At 40.4% G+C, this 25,711-nt stretch overlaps 2 protein-coding genes across 4 annotated transcripts in view; one reads left to right on the plus strand and one right to left on the minus strand.

Annotated features, from left to right (window-relative positions):
* vrk3 (VRK serine/threonine kinase 3) overlaps positions 1 to 25,711 on the minus strand; it is a 97,000-nt gene that overhangs the window by 31,844 nt on the left and 39,445 nt on the right. The window contains exons 7-8 of the mRNA XM_073069661.1: positions 12,778 to 12,898; positions 5,619 to 5,699 (exon numbers count right to left, since the gene is read on the minus strand). Coding sequence (XP_072925762.1) covers positions 5,619 to 5,699; positions 12,778 to 12,898 — 202 coding nt within the window. The remainder of the gene's footprint in view (positions 1 to 5,618; positions 5,700 to 12,777; positions 12,899 to 25,711) is intronic.
* LOC140740617 (adenylate kinase isoenzyme 1-like) lies at positions 1,601 to 22,623 on the plus strand. 3 transcript variants are annotated; one of them, XM_073069936.1, is made up of 7 exons: positions 1,601 to 2,022; positions 3,657 to 3,794; positions 12,172 to 12,420; positions 13,109 to 13,208; positions 15,352 to 15,443; positions 16,816 to 16,932; positions 21,833 to 22,623. In XM_073069936.1, the coding sequence occupies exons 3-7, from the start codon at positions 12,304 to 12,306 to the stop codon at positions 21,839 to 21,841; spliced, it is 435 nt and encodes a 144-aa protein (XP_072926037.1). In that variant the 5' UTR covers positions 1,601 to 2,022; positions 3,657 to 3,794; positions 12,172 to 12,303; the 3' UTR covers positions 21,842 to 22,623. The 3 variants fall into 3 exon arrangements, with proteins under 3 accessions (XP_072926037.1, XP_072926035.1, XP_072926036.1); XM_073069934.1 differs by lacking the exon at positions 21,833 to 22,623 and having other exon boundaries at positions 16,816 to 18,423; XM_073069935.1 differs by lacking the exons at positions 12,172 to 12,420; positions 13,109 to 13,208; positions 15,352 to 15,443; positions 16,816 to 16,932; positions 21,833 to 22,623 and adding an exon at positions 6,613 to 6,820.

Below are 25,711 nucleotides of genomic sequence, written 5' to 3' on the forward strand. Positions count from 1 at the left end.
ATTAAAACAAAGGCAAGAAACAGAATGCAGCTGAATCTTCTTGATGCTATTGTGAGAATCAGGGCAGAATTATTGCTTTCAGGCAAATGTTGCAAAGACTTCACTGCATCTCCAGAAATGCTAAAAAAACTTAACATCGGACAAGGTTTATGCTGTATGTTCCACTCATTCCACTAATTCTGGTCACCGAATTATAGGAAAGATGTCAACAAAATAGAGAGAGTACAGAGAAGATTTACTAGAATGTTACCTGGGTTTCATCACCTAAGTTACAGGGAAAGGTTGAACAAGTTAGGTCTTTATTCTTTGGAGCGTAGAAGGTTGAAGAGGGACTTGATAGAGGTATTTAAAATTATGAGAGGGATAGATAGAGTTGACGTGGATAGGCTTTTTCCATTGAGAGTAGGGGAGATTCAAACAAGAGGACATGAGTTGAGAGTTAGGGGGCAAAAGTTTAAGGGTAACATGAGGGGGAATTTCTTTACTCAGAGAGTGGTAGCTGTGTGGAGTGAGCTTCCAGTAGAAGTGGTAGAGGCAGGTTTGGTATTTTCACTTAAAGTAAAATTGGATAGGTATATGGACAGGAAAGGAATGGAGGGTTATGGGCTGAGTGCGGGTCAGTGGGACTAGGTGAGAGTAAGCATTGGCACAGACTAGAAGGGCTGAGATGGCCTGTTTCCGTGCTGTAATTGTTATATGGTTATAAGAGGATAGTAATGACCTGGATCTGTAGCTTTTCATGTGATGTGAGTATGAAAAATATATTGAAATTTGTTTGGCTTTTTTCTAGTATTGTGTGGCTTTAAATTAACATTTGAGTCTGGCAACCCTGGAGCCTCGGCACGAGACGCACCGCTTTCCCGCCAGTACAAGTCACGTGTACGCGCCTCACAGTTGGAACGAGACGCACCGCTTTCCCGCCAGTACAAGTCACGTGCGCATCCCTCATGGTCGGCACGAGACGCACTGCTTTCCCGCCAGTACAAGTCACGTGCGCATCCCTTATGGTCGGGACGAGACGCACCGCTTTCCCGCCAGTACAAGTCACGTGCGCATCCCTCATGGTCGGCACGAGACGCACTGCTTTCCCGCCAGTACAAGTCACGTGCGCATCCCTTATGGTCGGGACGAGACGCACCGCTTTCCCGCCAGTACAAGTCACGTGCGCATCCCTCATGGTCGGGACGAGACGCACCGCTTTCCCGCCAGTACAAGTCACGTGCGCGCGCCTCACAGTCTCGCTCCCGCCAGTCCCGCATTGGTTTTGGCCATCTGTGGATGTGCGATCTTGCGCTCTTAAACTTTTGTTGGTTTTACCTACGGTGCAGTGATTTTGTGCTGGAAATATTTAACTATGCCTCCTAGGCGTCCGATGTCATGTCCTGGGCCATCAGCCGAGCGACAGAGAACCGCTTTAACACTTGAAAACAATGTTGGAAATTATATACCGCGTGGCAACAGGTGAAGGTAACACAGCTCTGGGACGCCACTGCTGGGAACAGAGTCTTGCCTTTAAAGTTGCTTGACAATGCGCCAGCCCATCCTAAACATTTGGGCAGCATTCAACGTGATCTAACAGTGCGTTTCCTGACGCCTAACACAACATCGCTGATTCAGCCACTCGACCAAGGTGTGATGATCCACATTCTTTTTTTTTGCGGCGAACTCTCTCTCAGATGCTGCAACAGACGATTTTGAAAATCCCGGGAGTTTACCAACGGTGAGGGAATGGTGGAAGTCGGAACACCTGGCACAAATGGTGATAGACATGGACCCAAGTTTAGAACGGAGCCGGCGTTTCAGTTTCCTGCCGTCAACCCTTCTTCCCTACAAGCAAGTTTATGCTGGAAAACAAAATGCTGCCAAGCAAACAACCCTCAGCACTTTCTTCAAACCGGTATCATTTCCTGCTGCCGTTCTGTGAGCCTTCCTTCACCCCTTGCTGTGCTCGATGTCCACCTTATCCATGTAAAGCTGCCCGACACCACAACACCCACTCATCTCCCAGAACGAACACACCTGGTGAGTACTGTACACCCTAGTATGTTGAATTTCTATGATTTATTACATTGAATATTACCTTAAATTGATGAAATATAATAAGAATGTGCCTTGTGGTACTGCTTTTGTGTCGTATTGGTATGAAAATGTGAATAAATTACAGATAAAACATTTAGGAAGCCCTCTGGAACGCATCCCTATTTTCTCCATTTAAATAATTATTCACATTTTGCATCGACCGCGAGGAACATAACCCCCGCATGAAACGAGGGTAGGGTGTATTTGTTTAAGATATTATCGATGACTTCACTGAAAGTCGGTAACAAAAGTATGACAGGACATGCATTTGGTTAGAGGAATATACGGGACATTTTCCATTATAGCGCATTTCTGTATTATTCTGTATTCAAAATGATGCTTTTGTTTTCATAACAATTTCCTAAAGATACCGTCAATGAGGAGACAGTTGAACTGCTCTGTCCCTACTTTCAAATGCCAGATTATAACATTGATGTGGCCAGACGAGTCTGTGGTAATGTTGCTGGTCTTTGCTCCTGAACCCAAGCCATGGCTTACTTCCATGGGATAAATAAAGAAGTCTTGCCACTTAAGGTTTGTGACACGTTATTGTAGCAGTAGAGTAGAATAAAACATTCACTACAATTGCCAGTTAATCAGTAAACTAAGGAGGAATAATTTATTTTTGCAGTGTGTCTGACACCATCCATCATTAATTGGACTGAACATTGAGTGATTGGTTTTAATATTCTCATGTTTCAAGTTGCTAAAAGCACAACGAAGAAGACTAGTTATCGTAGACTAGATTAAACAGAGCAAGCAAATAAATCAGAATCAGGTTTAATGTCACCGGCATTTGTCGTGAAATGTGTTAACGTCGTGGCTCTAGTGCAATGCAATACGTAATAAAGGAAAAAAACTGAATAGAAGATTATGAAAAACACTGCAAGAATTGAAATGGAAGTATAAATTGAGGTCACTTTATTAGAAAATCATGTATAGCTAAAGAAATAAAGACATAAACACTGGCTTAAAAGAAATAGGAAAAAGTTAATTTTAAATTCCTATTCTGTTTCAATTACATCTTAAATCCCTAGTCATCAACATTCTGTGCTTGTGACTGTTAATTTTCAGTAGCAGAGAAACTGTTTGCAGAAATTAATGGATATCACATTACTGGAAGTATACTGAGGCTGAATAGGCAAGATACGGAATGGTGGGTTTTGTCCATGCTTATCTCACAATTACAACCATTTCCCTAAGATGCAAAATTTGCCAAACTTGACAGATCTTGAGCAATAACATCTGTAAAATTTCAAACCAAGCATTTCCTCGTTGTTGGAATGTTTTGGTTTATGTTCACATCATAGTGAGTGTTTTCAGCATATGATTATTTCCCTGATTCTGTTATGGATTTATTGAGTATGCCCACAAGAAAATGAATCCCAGGATTGTACACAGGGACGTACACAGTATGTACTTTGATAATAAATTTGCTTTCAACTTTGAACTTCCAACAGAACTTTTGACTATGATTTCTAGTATTTAATTCTAATTTGTATTAGAAATTTAAATGTTAAATATTGCACTGTAAGTTTTAGTTGACATTTATAACACTTTTATTCACTATTTTCAAGGCAAACCTTACTGTACAGGAAAGTCACTTGGCCATTGCCCTGGAGGATCTGGAGAAGGCTCAGTGTGAGCTTGATGCCAAGCAGGCTGAGCTTGATACAGTGCAGATGGAATATGAACAAGCAATGAGAGAGAAACAGGTAAAGAGGCGAATAGTGATTATTGGACTGAGTTAGTGAATCTCAGGGTTGTATATGGTGACATATACAGTCGGTATGTACTTTGATGATAAATTTTGAACTTTGAGCTTTATTCTGTGCTGATTCTAGTTTTGGGAATGTGGGTAAGAAATAAGCACTTTGTTGCTAATTTTCATCACCTTACAACATCTCAAAGCACTACAGGGCTAAGTGCTGTCACTGTTCCAATACGGTAGCAGTTAACATGCATACAGCAGAGATCCACAGTGAATGAGCATGGTCGTTTTTAGTCATGTTGGTTTATGGACAAATGTTTAATTATAAACAGACCTTGCTATAACTTTAGGATTAAACTTGTTCTAGACACCATATCGCTGGTCAGATAGGCAGTGTATATAGTTATACAACTGGGGCAAAAATTGTTTTGCTGCATCTTTTAATATATTTTACAAACAGGGTTTTGTGTAGATTTTGGGTCAATATCTATTCACTGTAACTACCAAAACCAACAATCATCAAATCTTTCAAAATGTATTTTGCCTGCTAGATAGAGCTCATGATAGGATACCACACAGAGATTAAAGCAACTTCATTTCTTATAAATGTTAACTCTGCTTCTGTCCCTATAGATGCTGTCTGAGTATCTGAAGCATTTGTGTTTATGTTTCCAGTTGCATGCGTTTACAGAATTTAGCTTTCTGCATTGCAATCGTATTCTGCTGCACAAAAACTTCATTTAACAATAACTGCTCTTGTAGGTCAATATTCTGCATTAGAACAAGAAAAAGTCAAGTATTTTTCTTTGGTAGGAAACTTAACCCTGCTTATTCTCACTTAGTGAACTTTAATGCATTGACATGACTGGACAATGCATCAGAATTATAAACTAGGTATGTATTTATAAACATAAATTTTTTGTCTCTTAGAACATAAGAAATAGAAACTGGAGTACGTCATTTGGCCCCATTCAGTAATATCATGGCTGATCCAAATCTGGCCTCAACCCCATCTTCCTGCAATTACTTCATACCTTAACATATAACATGTAAACAAAAGGCGAAATAAATGTGTGCTGGGATGTTAATAGGAGTAACGCCCAAAAGCATGAAAAATCTGGTCCTGCACCAGGAAAGTTGGGGTTTCCAGTTTATCAAAGTTTCACTGTAGAAGGAGATGAACAAGAGCAATAATGAGATGGAATAATATGGTTACTATGGAATGCAGAAGTGTTGTGAAATGATGTGTTTGAAGAGATCGGAGATAGACCCCGTTGTGTCTCAACTTGTGTGCTTTATTTTGTAAAGCCAAGCACACCAGACCCTGATGTGTGTTCTCTGATGCTTCCAACCCAACTCACACCTGGCTACACACCCAGTGCAAACCTTCAATTCTAACTCCAGACCTAGGACAAAACCCTCAATTCCAGTCTGGTCCCATCTCCACACCCTGTCCAGTCTCCCAGTTCTAGTCTGATTCAATCTCCATACCCAATCCAGATTCCCAGTTCCAGTCTTGTCCCATCTCCATACCCAGTCCAGACCCTCATTTCCAGTCTGGTCCCATCTCCATACCAGTCCAGTCGCTTAGTTCTAGTCTGAATTGATCTCCACTCTCAATTCGGATTCTCAGTTCCAGTCTGGTCCCATCCCCATACCCAATCCTGATTCTCAGTTCCAGCCTGATTCCATCTCCACTCTCAATCCAGATCTCCAGTTCCAGTCCCTCAGCTCTAGTCTGATTTCATCTCTATACCCAGTCCAGATCCCCAGTTGCAGTTTAATCCCACCTCCACACCTAGTCCAGACCCCAGTTTCGGCCACTTACCTGGCCCACAGTCCAGATGCTGGCCCTCAGCACACTGCTTAAATGCTGAACCTAGGCTAACACTCTTGATATTGACAAAACCTAATGCAAACCATCAGGACAAAGAAATCTTACTTTATCATCAGTTAGATTGGCAATGTTAACAAGAAATGCACCAAAGGCATTTGCCTTGACAACCTAGGATTTCTCCCTCCCTCAAATACTCAATTTTTTTCTATCTACCCAGGCCAGGGGGGTTGAAGAACAGCAGATGGAATTTATTTCAGGTAAATATCAGCTGTTGCACTTTGATAAGACTAACCAGGCCAGGATGTGTCCTGTAAATGACAGAAAATTGTAGAGCAGAGATACCTAGGGGTGCAAGCACATTGCTACTTGAAAATGCCAACACAAGTGGACAGGCTGGTGAAGAAGGTTAGAATGTTGAGCATGTACAGGGAGATGCTGGATGGGTTAGGGCTTCAGTCTCTGGTGCGTGAGAGACTGAGGGATGACCAATAGATTGAAAAGGGACCTGAGGGACAACATTTCATACAGATAGTGTTGAGTGTATGGAACGAGTTGCAAAGGAAGTGGTAGAAGTGGATACAATTATGAGTTTCAAAAACATTTAGACAGTTTTAAGTATAAGAAAGGGTTGCAGGAGTTCCTGACCTGGGGTCCAGGAACACCATGCTTAATGGTATTGGTCCATGACATAAAAATGGTTGGGAACCCCTACTTTAGAAGGATATGGGCCAAATGTAGGCAAATGGGGCTAACTGTTCAACAACTTGACTAGGATGAGCAAGTCAGGCCAAAGGGTTTGTCTCTATGTTATATAGTTCCTCAAATCTATGAAAGTTCTTTCCCCTTCTGTATTTTAAAACACCCCATTGTTCTCACTTGTTCACTTTGGATGAAGGATCATCAAGCAGAAGCATTAATTCTATTTTTTCACCAGAGGTACTGCCTGACCTGTTGAGTACTTCCAACATTTTCTCTTTTATTTCAGCTTCACAGCATCTGCAGTTTGTGTATTTTTTTTGCTTTCTTCTGAATCAAGATTCATGGCAATGGCACTTTCTTACTATTTCAGTCAATCTATCTGTGCCACTTCATAAGTGGCAAAGTACTTTCTGAGGTAATAGGACACCTTTGAAAAGGATTCAAATTTGGAAATGTGAAGCAAGTGAAGTTCCATTAAATAGGAAACCTGGATAAAGGACAGTTGTACAACGTGAAGGGTTCCAGGAAACGTGTGCAACTTCCAAAAGGGAAGAATCAAGTTTCTTCCATCTTCAACATATGCATGTGAGTAAAATATAAATGGTTAATTTTTTTAGGCAATAGGTGACACAGAAAAATAAACCTCTGCGTAACCTTGAGAAATAAAAAAGGACACTAATAGAACAGAATATCTTGGTAAATTGGAGGAGGGGTTGCTGAGATACCAATTTCTATTAGTGCTGCGATTACTATTATCTTCTGTAGTTGATATTGGGCACCAATAGAAGTGAATATTCTGGATGCTGTGAACATGCTGTCTCCCAGACAACAAACCCATAATTCAATAGATTAATTAACTTACTTCCTGTCTGTTATGCCTGCTGGAGTTTAGGGCAGCAATGAAGATCCTCCATCCCTGGCGGTGTTTAGGGCTTCCTTCAGCACGTCAGTAATTTCTTCTCAATTTTCACCATTGGCAGTTGTGCAAGTCCCGGATGGAGACTCATGAATACCATCACACTCAGGTGTAGAAGAATTCTTCATTGCTGTTTCCTTAACAATTTTGTTTTTCCAATCAGGGTTATTCACCCTGAGCTGAACCCTCAAACCTGGAGGACTGGTGAGCCACGTTTAGTCTGGCCTCTGCCCTTTAGACCTGTTTAGTATGGATGACCCTACCAAGAGCCAAAGCATAAAGCCCTGACTCCAGCCAATGTAGCTCTCCGGGTCATTGAGGCACACAAGCCTCCAAACCCAGGCAAGGCCGTGGTCCTCTTGGAAGAATGGATTAATTAAGCTCCTTGTTAAGTACCTTCCTCTCAATACCCTAGTAAGGACATAGACTGCAGAAATGGATAACTTATGAAGATCAGTGTAAAAGACATAGAATATTTCTACTCATGGAGGACAACTGAACTGGTGTCCAGGCATTAGATCGACAGTGATAAATTCAAGGCCAAATTTAGAAGTAACGTTGGTGTTCAGAGAATTACTAGAAAATAGTATTTGCTGCCATAAAAATAGGTCGGTTTGACTGCCATGGATTAATTTAAGGAAGTTAGAGAAGAAAGGAAGAACAGAATATGTGAATTGGAAGGATCTTGAGAACTGAATATATTAGCTCTGAACTTCTTTTTGGATGGAATGGCTTGTTTCTTTACTGCAACAACAATTCATCATGTAATGAGAACATTGACAGTGTTACTACATATAGTAATTGAGTACTTCACACTGTCCATGAGGTCTACTCTGATTTTTTCCCCTCAGCCACCCTTCACATATTTAAGACATTCCTGATGACTCTTTCCAAAGTACAGTTTTCTCATGCCTGAAATTCCTACACGTAGTTTTCTGACTTGAACCCCCAATGTTCCACAATTACCACTCCTTACGTTTCAGTTGCTTAGATGTAATGATCAAAAATTATTTGTATTTTTTGCTACAGTCTATTTTTAACAAAACTGATTTTCCTGCAATAGTTTAGCTCAAGCTTGCTGTTCAGTCGTCCTTCCCTAATTATGTACTAATATGCCTAAGACTTTTGCACAGTACTGTAGTATTTTGTGTATTGCACTGTACCACTGCTGAAAAGAAAACAAATTTCATGACAAGTGTGAGTGATGATTGTGATATGGGTCTCTATTGTAGGCTGAAAGGGGGAAGGGGCCAGGGAGAGAGGAATGATGGTTGAGAGAAGGGGAAGGGAGAGGGAGGGAATGGGTAGCACCAGAGAAATTCTGTAATGATCAATAAATGATTGTTTGGAATCAAATGACCTTGCCTGATGTCTCAGGGCTGGGTGTGTCTACACCCGCGGCACCCTCTGCCCCTGGCACTCCTCTGCCATCTGTCCCACACCCCTCCTGTGATGCTCCACCCTCATTCCCAACATTTTTTGCTCCTGTGAGATTTACAAACTTGCTTTCTGCTTCACGTTGATAAAGATAGTACTGTGCAAAAGTCTTAGGTGCCATAGCTATATATATAGTTAAGAGAACTGAACTGTTCAGATGTAGTCTGGTCTGACCAAGGTTTTCTTCTCACTCCTGCAACAATAGACTTGAAGTCTCCTACTCCTCATCCACATCCCATCCCTTGGTAACATCACTTGAAAGGAGAACATCAGCTTTCGCGTGTGTGCTCATTACCCACAACTCTATCTCCTCATACAGCTCTTGACACTGTCACTTATTCCTCTCCGTAGATGTGGCCTCACCTGTTGAGCTCCTCCAGCATTCTGTGTGTGTTGCTCTAAATTTCCAGCATCTGCAAAATCTCTTGTGTTCATGATTTGCTGCTCCACTGCAATGTCTCTTTCACTTGGGTCTACCCTGAAGCCGTTAAAATCTTCTCTTCCACAAGAGTTCAGTGAGACGCTCTCTCATTGCTCTCCTTATATGGTCTACTCTTTCCCCTCCTCTGCCATTTTATTTAGGCTTCTTCCTTCTTTCTTTCCAGTTCTGATGAAAGGTGTGGCCCAAAATGTTGGCTGTTTATTCCTCTGCATAGATGCTGCCTGACCTGCTGAGTTCCTTCACCATTGTCTGTGTATTACTCTGGATTTCTAACATCTGCAGTATCTCTTGTGTTGTAAGCGGTCAGCTTTCTGTGTACTTCTCGGTGGGGAGAAATTTGCTCCAGCTAAGTACTGAGACGCTGTCTTTAAGCATTGCCATAAATTTAGATCCTGAGCAGCCAACCCTCCCTCTCCCTGACAATGATCTGAAACCTTACTGACAAACTTGATCCCAAGAAGAGCTTTGCACATTAGCGTTATCATTAAGACTACCAGTGTTCCCCCGTACATCACCCAGCTCTGCTCATCCACACCATTGTTAACCCTAGTGTTGAGCTGTCTAATACACACCTGCTTCATTCTACCTTCCATTGTATTCAAAACACTGGTGCCCACATCAAACTTCACCTCATCCTGTTCACCTGTGACCTGTGTGCTTACTCACCTACAGTGGCCCGCAGCTAAACAAAGTTTGGAGTTCAAACTTCCCATAATTTTTAAATTCCTCTATGGCTTTTCCTTTCTCTGTGTAATCTTTTCCAACCTTGGAATCATCCACACTCCAGCTCTAGCTTCTTGAACACTCCCAAAATGAAATCAGTCCTCTCTTGGCTGACAGGGAATATCCCCTCACATTGCTTAGTGTGAAACTTGGATTTGTTATCATTCCTGTAATGACACCATGAAAATTCGTTTACTTAGGTCGTGCTATGCCAAAGGGAAATGACTGGTCCGTCTATTAAGAGAAAAACAAGCAGCTATTTCAACAGGTGGAAATCATGATGAGATAGTTATCTGATATGGTAATTTAAAAGACCACATCTAGATAATGGACTGAAAAGCAACGGAATATTTCGAATATATACACCGTTTCTCAGTCTCCAAGCAGTAGCTATTGTTTTGTTTACAAACCAGAGTGAAGAGGGAAGCCAACATGAATGTTTCATGAGGGTTAATATTTTAATAACCACTGGCAATAGTAATAATGATCCATTTAAGTAATGCTGTTATGGGGGATGATGCTGAATAACGTAATAGGGTGGCAATCAGATAAGTTAAAAAGAAAAGCAGATGAATTGAGCCAAGGTGTTGATGGCAACAGCAGAACAACTATCAACTTCTGTCCAGAACAAACACTCTGAAATAGCTGAACTCAAATCATGTGTGCAGAAGACTGAAATCTCTTTAATCTAAAGGTGAAGTGTGGTTCCCTATCCTGCAGTGAGTTTTCGAAGCAGGCTAAAGTCATAGAAGTCTAAGTTAAAGGAGGCTGAGGTATTGAAACAACCAGAAGCTGTGGGTTACCAGAGTTCCGCTAGATAGGATCTGTTTTACGTGTGGTCTTGCTGTTGTGTAGGAGAGCCCATAGTGAGCAGTTGTTACAGTACACTGTCTTCTCTTTCATTAATCTAATCACAGGATACAAGCATGTGAGCAAGGTTGACATGTATTTCCCATCGGTAACAGAACGTGATGGCTTGCTGGACCATTTCAGACGGCAGCTTTACGTGGGTGTGTCCAGAAACCTGTTTTTAATGCTTGGTGTTTGTAATCTTGATGTCAAAATCAGAATCAGGTTTACTATCACTGGCATATGTTGTGAAGTTTGTTGTTTTGTGCCAGCAGTACAGTGCGACACATAACAATAAAAACTATAATTACAGTAAGAACTATATATAAAAAATAAATTATGTAAGTCGTGCAAAAAAAGAGGAAACAATTGTTTGGAGTTCTATTCTGCCACCATCTGAAAGAAGTTTGTAGGGGGGTGATTGATAAGTTTGTGGCCTGAGGTAGAAGGAGTCAATTTTAGAAAACTTAGCACATTTATTTTTCAACATAGACCCCTCCTACATTTACACACTTAGTCCAGCGGTCGTGGAGCATACAGAACTTGGACCTCCAGAAAGTGTCCACAGATGGGTGATTGATAAGTTTGCGGCCCAAGGTTATATAGCTATCATTACATGCTTCTCGTAGGTCAACTCTTTGAGTGATTAGGCAGAAAGTTTGAAGTTAATAACTCATCTCCTTCTACCATAGGCCATTAACTTATCAATCACCCCTGATGAGTTATTAACTTTCTTCTAGAGGGTCGCCATTTCACAGCGTTCATTGACCACAAAACCCTCATGCACATGGTGGCCAAAATAGCGATGCCACCTGGCCTACGTATCTGAGTTCACAACAGATATAAAACATATCAAGGGGAAAAATAATGCCATGACTGATTGCCTCTCACAGCCAGCCATTGAGGCTGTACACATAGGAGTTGACCATGCTGGTGTGGCAGCTGACCAAACCAGTGATGCTCAGGCTTACCGAACAGCAGTCACGGGCCTGCAGTTGGCTGACATTAAGTTTGGGGAGACTGGGATTTCTCTCCTGCGTGATGTCTCAGCCGGTCACCCCTGCCCCAATATGCCCACAAACTGGAGGTGGACTGTTTTCGACTCCACACATGGCTCCTTACCGAAACTGGTTGCACTATAGTTTGTTTGGCACGGCCTCAGAAAGGACATATGTAATTGGACTGCAGCTTGTGTGGAGTGCCAGAAGGCAAAAATTGTCATATTCAGCCACTATTGGCACCTTTTGAGGTCCCTGAGCAATGGTTTGACCCTGTCAATGTGGATCTTGTTGGTCCTCTTCTCCCCCTCCCACCTTCTCGCTGTGGTGAGCCATACCACCAGGTGGCCAGAGGACATCCCTATACCATCGACGACAGCTGCAAACGTGCCTTGGGCATTCATCAGCACCTGGGTTGTTCGGTTTGGTACCCCATCTGATAGAGTATTTCCTCTGACTGCCATCTCCAATTCATTACAGTCTTCTGGCCTGCGATGGCCCGGAACCTCAGCGGTTGGCTACATCACACCATGGCTTATCACCTGCAGTCCGATGACCTATGCGAGCAGTATCACCACTCCTTAAAGGCTGCTCTGAGGGCTTCCCAGACCGATGAATGTTGGCAGTTTCGTCTCTCATGGGTCCTGCCGGGGCTCTGAATGGCTCCAAAGGAGGACCTGTAGTCGTCCACAGCTGAATTGGCGTCTGTGCAGCCATTGTGAGTGCCAGGTAATTTCATTCCTGATGCTATGACTGTCTGGTCGGCCTCTCAACAGTGTTGTACTCTCCTCAGTAAATTCAATTCCTTTGCACCTATTCCTACCTCCCATCATGGGATACAGCACTCTTGAGTTCCTGTTGACGAACACACCACCTCATTTGTTTTTCTCCGGCATGATGCACCACAGCGTCCCCTCTGGCCCTCTTACGATGGCCCGTTTCATGTTTTGGAATGGGGAGAAAAGACTTTTTATTATAGATATGAGGGGTAAAGGGATAGATTGCCTTAAACCGGCCCACCAAGATTTGGAGTGTTCTGCTGCCATGCCCCGGCATCACAACGTGACCATGAGTTGGTCAACACACCTCTGGACGAGCCCGAGGCACCTGCAGTTCCTCCACCCATGGAACACAGGACCCGAGCCGGGTGGCTCGTCCGACCTCCAGACAGGCTCACAGTCCCAATTTTAGTGAATTCTGGCAGGGCCTGTGCAGGGTAACATAATCAGGAGAAATATACTTAATTCACGGCCACCGATATTGAGTTGGGGTTTCACTTTAAGAGGCTGCTCTGAAGCGATGACGTTGTTATGTGAAAGGTTTTTAGCATGCTTTTGTTGTGTAGGTTAGGGAGTTCGATAAAGTGAGCTACGGTGTTTGTCAAATATAAAACGCCTCACTTTGTTTATTTTTGCAGAAACCTACAGGGTCATCGGTTAAAATTGAGAATGTGAATACTCGGGAGTGTGGTCATGGAACCTATCCTGCTTATGGGCTGTTTGTCCCACACCCGTCAGGTAGGAGGCTACAAAGCACCTACACCAGGACGTCTAGACTCAAAAATAGTTACTTTCCCCAAACTGTCAGGCTGGTCAACAGCTCCACCCATTAATCCACCCTACATTATTACATGCACTTCAGCCACCCCTCTCCACAGCAACCCGGTACCCTTTATCCCTGCATACACTGACACTTTATGCTCCACTCCACACCTCCTGCCCACACTGACAGAGTCACTGGCCCTGCTGCTACCTGGAGGAGTTCTTTTTGCCAAGAGTCACTTTGACAGGCAGTGACAGGCAGCACTAACCTTATGATCAGATACTTTAGGTGCGTACAATCAGTCTATGTGTATGCTAGATAAGATAACCTCACGTTGGTACGCATGGCGACACCCATCAGTTACTGTACATTGTGTTTTGTAGGATTGATTGTATTGTGTTTTTATGCTTATTGTGATTTTAAGATGCATCAGATGCAGAGTAACAATCATTTCATTCTCCTTTACACTAATGTACTGAAGAATGACAATAAGCAATCTTGAATCTTGACTAAGGCTCCTAATGATCAGCTGAACATTGCTACAAGCTGGGGAATTTTCAGATCCCTCAATGTGAAAGTTTTCCTGATGGTGAATTACAGTATCTTCAGGAAGCACACATGGCTCTTTCCTGAGGGAATCTGCACTGCTTCAACACTACAGCCTTGAGCATGGATCCTGGGAGATTTGGGCCATGTTTACTTACATGGCTGCCTATGACAGCATTCTCTCTAAATACACCATTAAGTGCATGCACAATAGGAGACTATAAAACTCCTGGAAAATAGGCTCGAGAAAGGCTCAGAATCGATTTTTGTGGCCTTCATTAATCTGGAGGTGCCCTGCAATACTCACCCAACAGATGTGGAGATTTTATTGGAGGGTGAATTAAAGATAGCAGTCAGTGCTGGCAGAAGAGCAGCTGGAGTTTAAGACCAAAGGAGAGAGCTCACCAAAGCAAAAGAGATAAGTACTGTTCACATATGATATAAGGGACCTACTGATAGAGAGACACTTCTTGTAAAAGAGCCTGTTATGCAAACTATTTGATCCTTTCTACAGTCTATTTGTTACCACCAATATATAGCAAAGATCTGCTAGTAGAGCTCAAATAGACAATAGGTGCAGAAGTAGACCATTCTTCTGGTTAAGGAAGGACATCCTGGCTATAGAGGAAGTGCAGCGTAGATTCACGAGGTTAATTCCTGGGATGTCCGGACTGTCTTATGCAGAGAGGTTAGAGAGACTGGGCTTGTACACGCTGGAATTAAGGAGATTGAGAGGGGATCTGATTGCAACATATAAGATTATTAAGGGATTGGACAAGATAGAGACAGGAAATATGTTCCAGATGCTGGGAGAGTCCAGTACCAGAGGGCATGGTTTGAGAATAAGGGGTAGGTCATTTAGGACAGAGTTAAGGAAAAACTTCTTCTCCCAGAGAGTTGTGGGGGTCTGGAATGCATTGCCTCGGAAGGCAGTGGAGGCCATTTCTCTGGATGCTTTCAAGAAGGAGCTAGATAGGTATCTTATGGATAGGGGAATCAAGGGATATGGGGACAAGGCAGGAACCGGGTATTGATAGTAGATGATCAGCCATGATCTCAGAATGGCAGTGCAGGCTCGAAGACCCGACCCCATAATGGAATGATAGCGTAGTGGTTAGCATAACATTTTATAGTGCTAGCAATCCAGATTCAATTCCACTGCTGACTGTAAGGACTTTGCAGCGTTCTCCCTTTAATTCCCTGGGTTTCCTCCGATTTTCTCCCACATTCCAAAAACGTAATGTTTATTAAGTTGTGGGCATGCTATGTTGACGCTGGAAGCGTGACAATACTTGTGATCTGCCCACAGCGCATCCCGGACTGTGCTGGGCATTGACACAAACAACACATTTGACTCGTGTTTCAATGTATAAATAAAGCTAATCTTATTAAGTACAGGAATTTTATACATCCCTAATCCAAAACTTGGCTCCCTCTGTGTGGTTCAGTGCTAAATTTCCCTTACTAATTTTCCTGTAACACAGCTGAGGGGCATTGTGCAAATGTAAGCTCCAGGAAGGTCTGCACATAAACGAATGATCGAGTCTCCTGGTAACCTGTGCTGCGTTTCAGGGGGCCAGTTTGTGAAAATCAGGGAGAAATATGGCTTCACACACCCCGAAAGGATTAAGCAGATAATGCTCGAAGGAGGCTTGGTTCCAGTGGTGAGTACCATTCTGTTCCCCATCACCTGCTGACCTGCGGTAAACTGATCTCCTCCACCTTTCTACACCATAACCTCCAATCCTTTCTTCTTCTCCAAGAGAGTAACTCCAGCTACAGATCCCTTTTAGGTCCTTTCAGAAGCCTAGAGGATCATAATTATTGCACACAGGTAGGTGCAGAATAGGTTAAATGGAAGCCTGGTGCATATTTAACCCAATCACAGCTGACTGGTGTTTTGACTTAATATGTCAAGCATTGACTGCTACCTTTATGGAGAAAATCACCATTTTTTAGGAGAATTTTCAATGCACCTCAGATTTAAATGACCAACCCCAAATCTTGTAACTGTGTCCCCTTACCCAATACCTCCCATTGGCAGAAACATCTTGACACCTCTTTGTCATGCCCCCTAGAGAGCTGAGATGCCTCTGTGTACAACCTTCATTCTTCTAAACTCTGAAGAGCATAGGTCCAGGTTCTTCAGCTGCTTGTGATAGAATCCTTCTCTCATCTCAGGAACCAGTCAATGAAATACCATAGAGAACCACAGAGAGGATTGTTTTCCTCCAATTACCTTAAAATTATGCCTTCTTGTATTAGCCATTTCCACATTGAAAACAAAGAAGCTGGATTTCCTCTCTTATCATCTTATACGTTTCTACCAAGTCACCCTTCATCTTCTTTCACACCAAAGAGAAAATCATAGTTTGCTCTAAGTTTCCTGATAAGGCATGATCTGTAATTCTTCAGCAACATCCTGGTAAATCTCCCATGGACCATCTCTAAAGCTTCAACATCCTTCCTATAATGAGACAACCAGAATTCAACTCAATATTTCAAGTGTGGTCTAAACAGAGTTTTATAGAGCTGCAACTCTACCTCCACACTCTTGAACTCAATACCCTGCCTAGCACACCATATGCCTTTTTTTCCAACACACAGAGGGGTAAGTGTGGAGCACGCTGCCAGGACCAGTGGTACGGACATGTAAGACACTTACATAGGCTGATGGATTTAAAAACTTGGAGGGAAGGGTTGAACTGGTCATGGAGTTGATTAAAAGGTCGGTACAATGTCATGCTACCCTATCAGTTTGCGAGGCAACTTTGTGGATCTATGGACGCAGATCCCATCCCAATTTCCCACTGTTCCTCCGTGCTGTTAATAACCCTATCCTTCACCTTGTACTCTGCCTTCACGTTCGACCTTCCAAAGTGAATCACTTCATAAGTTTGTGGATTGAACTCCATCAGGCGCTTCTCGGTTCATTTCTACATCCGGTCCACATCCTGCTGCGGCCTACGTTGGCCTCCTGCTGTGATTGATCTTCTGATTGGTGACTGTCTTCTGACTTTGGCTCTCTTTTTTCAGGGGATCATGCTGGATGTTCTGAAGGAAGCCATGCTGCAGAATCTGAACGAGACAAAAGGCTTCATAATGGATGGTTATCCCCAGACCTTGGAACAGGCTGATATATTTGATAAATCAGTGAGTGTCGAGATTGACTACACATCTAGTGTTCTGCCTACTCTCCTCACACCCACTCCTGTCCTCATCGATCCCTCAGAACCACCCCATGTTAAAATGCAAAGCTGAAATACTGTGATACAGGGAGCTCCAGTAATCCCCAATTAATCACAATTGGTTTACCATTGCACAGAGATACAGAGAAAATCTTTTGTTTGTGTGCCATCCACTAGCAGGGCATCCCATACACAGATACATTGAGATAGTGAAAAGCAGAACAGAATGCAGAATAAAGTGTTACAGTTACAGAGAAAGTGCAGTGCGTGTGCAAAGGCCACGGTGAAGTAGATCAGGAGATCAAGAGTTCGTCTGTTAGCATATGAGATCCTACAGGAGTCTGACCCTGTCACAGGTGGCACTGTCAGAGCAAAGGAGCAGAGTCCTGCAGTGTGGAAATAAACATGTATTGGGTTTGCTTGTTTTTCCAACTAGTTTTTCATAAAACTGGTCCTCTTAGCTCCAAATTTGCAGGTGATGACAAATTTAACAAGCAGATGAACCAGAGCAGCTCCTCAGAACCTACACAGTCACATGGGGAATATGAAAACTATGTACAGAAAGTCACCCAAGGTCAGAATAGAACCTGGGCCACTGTCACAGTAAAAGCAAAGCTCCAAGAGTTACACCACGTCATGAAAACATCAGTAATACTGGATTGCTTTTGTTCTGATGGATTTACTGTATTCTAAATGCAAAATGCTGGAGGCACTTCAGGTCTGATTTCTATGCGAGTGGATGGCAATGTAAGTTTTTTTTCCACCAAGTGCTAAAAAGTTGATGTGGAGGAAACAGTAATGCCTCACCGGATTAAATTACACCTACAGTTTAAATGTGCACAAGATACGGATTAAACAAATCCACAGTCCTAGTACTTACTAACTTAACAGATGTACTTAATGAAAATATGCTGACCTTGTAATAAAAGCACACTGCTACTTTAAGCAGAGAGCACCATTAATCTCATGCATTAAATGCACAGATGAAGAGAATATGCCAGTAATGCTTTTATTATCCGGTGACTGTTGATTCATACATACATGTATTTGAATGACATTGTTTACTGAAACAGAACATTTGCTCGGCCGGTTCCTGACATATTTAGAACATAGAACGATAGAGCACAGTACAGATCCTTCGGCCCAAAATGTTGTGCTGACCCTTAAACCCTGCCTCCCATATAACCCTCCACCTTAAATTCCTCCATATACCTGTCTAGTAGTCTCTTAAATTTCACTAGTGTGTCTGCCTCCACCTCTGACTCAGGCAGTGCATTCCACGCACCAACCACTGACTAAAAAACCTTCCTCTAATATCCTCCTTGAACTTTCACCCCTTAACTTAAAGCCATGTCCTCTTGTATAGAGCAGTGGTGCCCTGGGGAAGAGGCACTGGCTGTCCACTCTATCTATTGCTCTTAATATCTTGTACACCTCTATCATGTCTCCTCTCATCCTCCTCTACAGAGAGTAAAGCCCTGGGTCCCTTAATCTCTGATCATAATCCATACTCTCTAAACCAGGCAGCATCCTGGTAAATCTCCTCTGTACCCTTTCCAATGCTTCCACATCCTTCCTATAGTGAGGCAACCAGAACTGGACACAGTACTCCAAGTGTGGCCTAACCAGAGTTTTATAGAGCTGCATCATTACCCCGCGACTCTTAAAATCTATCCCTCGACTTATGAAAGCTAACACTCTATAAGCTTTCTTAACTGCCCTATCTACCTGTGAGGCAACTTTCAGGGATCTGTGGACATGTACCCCCCAGATCTCTCTGCTCCTCTACACTACCAAGTATCCTGCCATTTACTTTGTACTGTGCTTTGGAGTTTGTCCTTCCAAAGTGTACCACCTCACACTTCACTGGGTTGAATCTGCCACTTCTGCAACCTATCAATGTCTCTCTGCAATCTTCGACAATCCTCAACACTATCCACAGCACCACCAACCTTTGTGTTGTCTGCAAACTTGCCAACCGACCCCTCTACCCCCACATCCAGGTCGTTAATAAAAATCACGAAAAGTAGAGGTCCCAGAACTGATCCTTGTGGGACACCACTAGTCACAACCCTCCAATCCGAATGTACTCCTTCCACTATGACCCTCTGCCTTCTGTAGGCAAGCCAATTCTGAATCCACCTGGCCAAACTTCCCTGGATCCCATGCCTTTTGACTTTCTGAATAAGCCTACTGTGTGGAACCTTATCAAATGCCTTACTAAAATCCATGTAGATCACATCCACTGCACTACCCTCATCTATATGCCTGGTCACCTCCTCAAAGAACTCTATCAGGCTTGTTAGACACGATCTGCCCTTCATAAAGCCATGCTGACTGTCCCTGATCAGACCATGATTCTCTAAATGCCCATAGATCCTATCTCTAAGAATCTTTTCCAACAGCTTTCCCACCATAGACGTAAGGCTCACTGGTCTATTATTCTTTCTTTTCAAATCTTTTTATTATTATTATCCAAAATTAACAAGAGTACATCGAAGTAGGTAACACTTACGATGCCTCAAGGAAACAAAAACATTATTTTAAAGATTGAAAAATTTGGTGACAAAAAAAAGGAAAAAACCCTACTAAAGCAAAGAAAAGTGAGAAAAAAAACCCCATCAGGTGTTCAATCCTGGAGCCATGCGTCATACAAAAAGCTTCTAAAGAGAAACGTCAAACCGCCAGCAAGAAAACAAAAGTACCAAAATTTACAATTAGATTGTGGAGGAAGTCTATCAATGAACTCAAATGAAAGAAATGAGCAAATGAACCCCATCTTTTCTCAAAATCACACATAGGTTCAAAGGTTCGACCTCTAATTTTCTCCAAACAAAGACATAGCATCACTTGAGAGAACCATTGTGACAGAGTGGGAGCCAACGTATCCTTCCACATCAACTGAACATTGGTCAGACACAGAAATACTGCTGATACTTTGAGGAATTATTCCAAAAGGCACAGTTAATTTGTTAGGTTGTAAATTAATTTTAAGTGCTTTAGAAATTGTAGAAATAACTGACTTCCAGAACTGTTCCAGTATAGAACAAGACCAAAGTGTGTGTCAGTGTAGCTGTCTCAGTGTTACATCTATCACAATAACTATCAACATTAGGAAACATTTTAGACAATCTCTCCTTCGTCAAATAGTAATGATGTACAATTTAAAATTGAATCAGTGAATGACTAGCACAAATTGAAGAAGAGTTAACCAACTTCAGAATCCTTGACCAGTCCTCTGTCATAAAAGTCAAATTAAGTTCCTTTCCACAATCTTGGTAATCTTAAATAAAGGACGCTTATCCAATTGTAATAGTAAATAATTGATTCTTCCAATGGAACCTTTCATCAAAAGGTTCATACTTGTATTAGTATCTAACAGATCGGCATCCAATATGTAAGAAAAATATTTTTGTAAGAAATGTCTAACTTGAAGAAATTGTAAAAAGTGTGAGTATGAAAGAGAATATTTATCAACTAATTCTTCAAAAGACATCAGTCTATCTTCTTTAAATAGATCCAGAAAAGAATTAATACCTTTATTTTTCAAAAGTAAAGAAATTGGATCACTCAAAGAAGGCTTAAAAAATGATTGCGATAAATTTACAAAGTTTAAATTTTTTTAAATTAAAAAAACTACGGAACTGGAGCCAAATTTGTAAAGAATACTTAATCACAGGGTATAAATTTAAATTAGCAACTTTAGCTAATTGTATAGGTAAAGCAGTTCCCAATAATGAGGTTAAATAAAACTGTTCCACAGCTTTCAATTCCAAGTCTACCCAATTGGCCACTCGTTCTTATCAACCCAGTGTAACCAAAAGGACATATATCGCACATTAACAGCCCAGTAATACATTCTTCAATTAGGCAAAGCAAGACCTCCATCCTTTTTCAATTTTTGTAAGTGGCATTTACTAATTCTTGGTCTTTTATCATTCCAAATAAAAGATGAGATAATAGAATCAATCCGATCAAAAAACTTCTTAGTCAAAAAAAAGGGATATTCTGAATTAAATATAAATTGTTTTGTAAAATCATCACTTTGACTGTATGGATGCAACCAGCAAGTGAAAATGTAAGTAGGTTCCATCTACTAAATAAATACTTCATCGAATCTACCAAGGGAACAAACTTTTTAAAGATTCTTTTTTTTTAGTGATTATAACACCTAAAAATAATTGAAAGGAATATTATCATATATAGAAACAGATTCATTTAAAGGAAACAGTTCACTTTTATTAAAATTTATTTTATATCCTGAAAAATCTCCAAATTCATTAAATAATTTTAGCAAGGCAGGGATAGATTCCTCGGGATTAGATATATAAACCAGTAAATCGTCAGCGTAAAGAGAAATCTTATGAATGGTCTCATTCACAAGAATCCCATGAATATCTTTAGCTTCACGAAGAGCGATAGCAAGGGGTTCTAATATTAAGTTAAATAACAGGACTTAATGGACAACCTTGTCTTGTCCCCCGTGAAAGCTGAAAAAAAGGTGATCTACAATTATTAGTAATAACAGTAGCAATAAGAGTTTTATATATAATTCTAATCCAATTATTAAAATTAACACCCAAAACCAAATTTCTCTAAAACATTAAATAAATATTTCCATTTGACTCGATTGAACACCTTTTCAGCATCCAAAGAGACGACACATTGTGGAGTTTTAAAAAAAGACGAGTATATGTGAAATAATCTCCAAACATTTGAAAAGGAATAACAACCCTTTATAAAGCCTGTTTGATCTTAGAAAATAATTTTACCCAAAATATTTTCCAAACGATTGGCAATTATGTTTGACAGGATCTTAGCATCAATATTCAATAATGAAATAGGTCTATATGATTATTTTGCAGCACAGTTGAGAGCTGTGATATGTTGGTGCAACCCATCATATGACGCTCAATGGAAAAACATTGAGGAGTGGGTACTTCTCATCCCCATACAAGCAATTTTGGCCGATAACAACCTGCAAAGGTACATACATACTATTGATAACCCATGGGTGAAATTGACTCTTAAAATATGGAAAACTACTATAAAAGAATATAATCTAGAGGGAGATATTGCAATTCTTAAATGGTGTACATATGACTCGGATTTTACACCAAATAAATTGGATGCTGGATTTAAGGACTGGACAGCTAAAGGAATAACAGGTCTTTGCAACATAATGAAAGAAGGAACACAGTTCAGTTTTGAAATGCTTGAAGAGAAAGAAACACGTAATAGAAAAACAAGATTTTTATCAGTATTTACAGATGCGACAATATGTTAATAAGACACTTAAAAATGTAACCAAGGCAAATACATGCTTGATAGAGCTCTTTAGAAAAGCATATAATTCAGATAATGGTAGTAGAATCATTTCAAGCATGTATAAGGGGTTGTCAAATCTTAAAACACTTTCAACTTCATACATTAAAACAAAATGGGAGGAGGAAGGAGGGATAATTATATCTGAGGAAGAATGGACAACAATATGGAGATATCAGTGGAAGTGTACCAGTTCACAGAAATGGAGGGAGTTTGGATGGAAAAACTTGATAAGATATTTTATTACACCCTCTCAGAAATCCCATTATGATAGTAACCTCCCTGTTTGCTGGAGAAATTGTAGAAATCAAAATGCAAATCATTATCATATTTTTTGGGACTGCCCTGTTATCAAAAACTATTGGAGAGGGATACACAATGCTCTACAAGACATCTTTAAATGTGAAATACCTTTGGAGAGTAAGACCATATATTTTGGATATATACCTCAAGAATGGTTGAAAAGAGATAAATAATTAATGAATATACTGTTGGTGGCTGGTAAAAAGACTCTTACTAGGAAATGGTTATCACAGGAGAGCCCAATTTTAAATACATGGATGGAAATTACAATGGACATTTACAAAATGGAGAAGATAACAGCATCTGTTAATCATAAGCTGGAACAATTTGATTCATACTGGGAAAAATGGTTTAACTACATAATGCCTCATAGGCCTGATTTTATTCTCACAAATCAATGAATCTGTTGTAAAAAAAAATCACTCCCTACTTGTACATAGTTGTTTCCTTTTGCTTCTTTTTTCTTTCCACTTTTTTCTATAAGTGTATACCTCCGATAAATACTTTGTGGAGATGTGTGATATATATGATTATATGATATATATGTACAATGTCTGAAATACATCTTATGGAAATGTTTGATGATGAACTTCAATAAAAAAATAAATTACAAAGAAATAGGTCTATATGAGGCACAATCAGTAGGATCTTTGTCCTTTTGAAGAATTAAAGAAATAGAAGCCTCATAAAAAGTAGAGGGTAAATCACCTTTCACAAAAGAGTCCTTAAACATTTCCAACATATACGGAGAGAGCAATTTTCCTAATTTTGTATAAAATTCTACAAGGTAGCCATCAAGATTTGAGGAAAAGCAATCTTTCGTAAAAAAGCATTCATTTTAGAATAATCTACTGGAAGTTGAGATTTATAAAGTTCAGTATAAAAATCTTATTAATTTCTTCATATACTCAAGCCAGGGTACCATCTTTCCTATGAATTTTCAAAATTTGCCTTTCAGCTCTGGCTGTTTTTAATTGAGATGCAAGCAGTTTGTTATTTTTATCTCCAAACATGTAAAATTGACTCTTTAGCTTAAGCAAGTAGCCTTCAATAGGATGAGTTAATAATAAATTATAGTGTGACTGAGGTTCCACCCTTTGTTTAAATAAGTCAATATTAGGGGAGATCGCTGAAATATTATCTAAATCTTTAATTTGTTTTGAAATCTTATCTAATTCTACTTTAGTCTGTTATTAAGCTTAACTGAATAAGAAATAATCTGACCATGTAAAAATGCTTTAAATGTATCCCATGTGATTAATTTAGGCTTACCCCCTATATCCTAGAAAGGGAAAAAATCTTTTATCTGGGTTTCAATGAAGCTAACAAAGTCAGAATTCTGCAGTAATGTCTGAGACAGGTGCCAAGGTAGGCGAACAAAAATGACATAATCAAATTTGAAAGACAAACTCAAAGGCTCATGATCAGATACAGCAATAGTGTCATATTCACAATTCTTAACACTAGGCAAGAAGCGAGGGTTGACTATAATATGATCGATCCTTGAATATTTTCTCTTACGATATAGCAACAATGAATATAGAATTGAGACAGTTTTTTTATAAACAAACAAAAGTTTTTTGAACTCTGCTCAATAAAAATGAAAAGTAAACAAACGACTAACTTAACCGGAAGTTAACTGCTATACGGGAACTCAAACAGTTCTTAAAGTGATAAAAATGTGAAAGTCCAAATGATTTATACAATTAGGAGAGACTTTCCTGAAGTAACGAATTCCTTGACGACGTGATGTTACTGCTGATCCCAGCCAAAATACACCTTGCCCAAAGGATTCACGATGAAGGAAATAAAAATGGCTTGAAGGAACTGACCTTTTTCCTGATGACTGCACCCAACCCTTTCTGCTCTTACAATGCAGGGCCATCTTGGATGCAGGTTGCTATTTCCGGAAGGTCGACCCTGTATTAAACCGCTGACAACACCAACTTTACTTGGTCCCTCGGGTTTCTGTACTTCGGTAAATCTTTAAACTCTCCAATACTTAGGCTTTAAAATTAAATTGAAGATACATCAAACATAACTGGCACTGATTTTCAAAACTGCGGGCACAACAACAATGTACTTTACAGTAAGAATTAAAACTCCACTTTAAAACAAAACTGCATCATGAAACCAAATACGCAGCATAACAGAGTAACGGACGACTTAAACAACGTCCCAACAAAAAACTCCTGTGTCACAAAGGGTTTTCACCATTTTATACCTGTTGGAACAGGCCATCACATGACCACACACTGGTGGGAACATTACATCATGTGACCTCACACTGGTGGGAAAATACATCACCCAACCATCACAAGGCCATTACATCATGCTCACCAGATAATTACATCATGTTCATTGGACAATAACAAGATACCCATGGGGTATGTAAATCTAGAAAAATCTTATTAATTTCTTCATATTCCCAAGCCAGGGTACCATCTTTCCTATGGATTTTCAAAATTTGCCTTTTAGCTCTGGCTGTTTTTAATTGAGATGCAAGCAGTTTGTTATTTTTATCTCCAAACATGTAAAATTGATTCTTTAGCTTAAGCAAGTAGCCTTCAATAGGATGTTAATAAAAAATTATATTGTGATTGAAGTTCCGCCCTTCATTTAAATAAGTCAATATTAGGGGAAATTGCATAAATATTATCTAAGTCTTTAATTTGTTTGAAATCTTACCTAATTCTACTTTAGTCTTTTTTAAGCTTAGCTGAATAAGAAATGATCTGACCACGTAAAAATGCTTTAAATGTATCCCATATGATTAATTTAGACGTACCCCCTGTATCATTGAAAAGAAAAAAATCTTTTATCTATGTTTCAATGAAGCTAACAAAGTCAGAATTCTGCAATAGTGTCTGAGACAGGCGTCAAGGTGGGCGGGAAAGAATGACATCAAATTCAAAAGACAAACTCAAAGGCGCATGATCAGATACAGCAATAGTGTCATTCACAATTCTTAACACTAGGCAAGAAGCGAGGGTCGACTATAATATAATTGATCTTCGAATTTTTTCTATAAACATCTGAAAAAAAGAATATTCTCTATCTTCAGGGTGTAAATATCTCCATAGTTCAATCAATCCAAAATCGGTCAAAAAGGAATT

The sequence above is a fragment of the Hemitrygon akajei genome, chromosome 17 (genome assembly GCF_048418815.1).
Source record: "Hemitrygon akajei chromosome 17, sHemAka1.3, whole genome shotgun sequence".
NCBI classification, from domain to species: Eukaryota; Metazoa; Chordata; class Chondrichthyes; order Myliobatiformes; family Dasyatidae; genus Hemitrygon; species Hemitrygon akajei.

Excerpts from the sequence above, each read along its gene's own strand:
- LOC140740617 (XM_073069934.1), top strand. The coding sequence starts at position 12,304 with ATGAATGTTGGCAGTTTCGTCTCTCATGGGTCCTGCCGGGGCTCTGAA. Across the intron at positions 12,421-13,108 it reads GCAGCCATTGTGAGTGCCAG|AAACCTACAGGGTCATCGGT; the intron begins GTAATTTCATTC and ends TTATTTTTGCAG. Across the intron at positions 13,209-15,351 it reads GTTTGTCCCACACCCGTCAG|GGGGCCAGTTTGTGAAAATC; the intron begins GTAGGAGGCTAC and ends GCTGCGTTTCAG.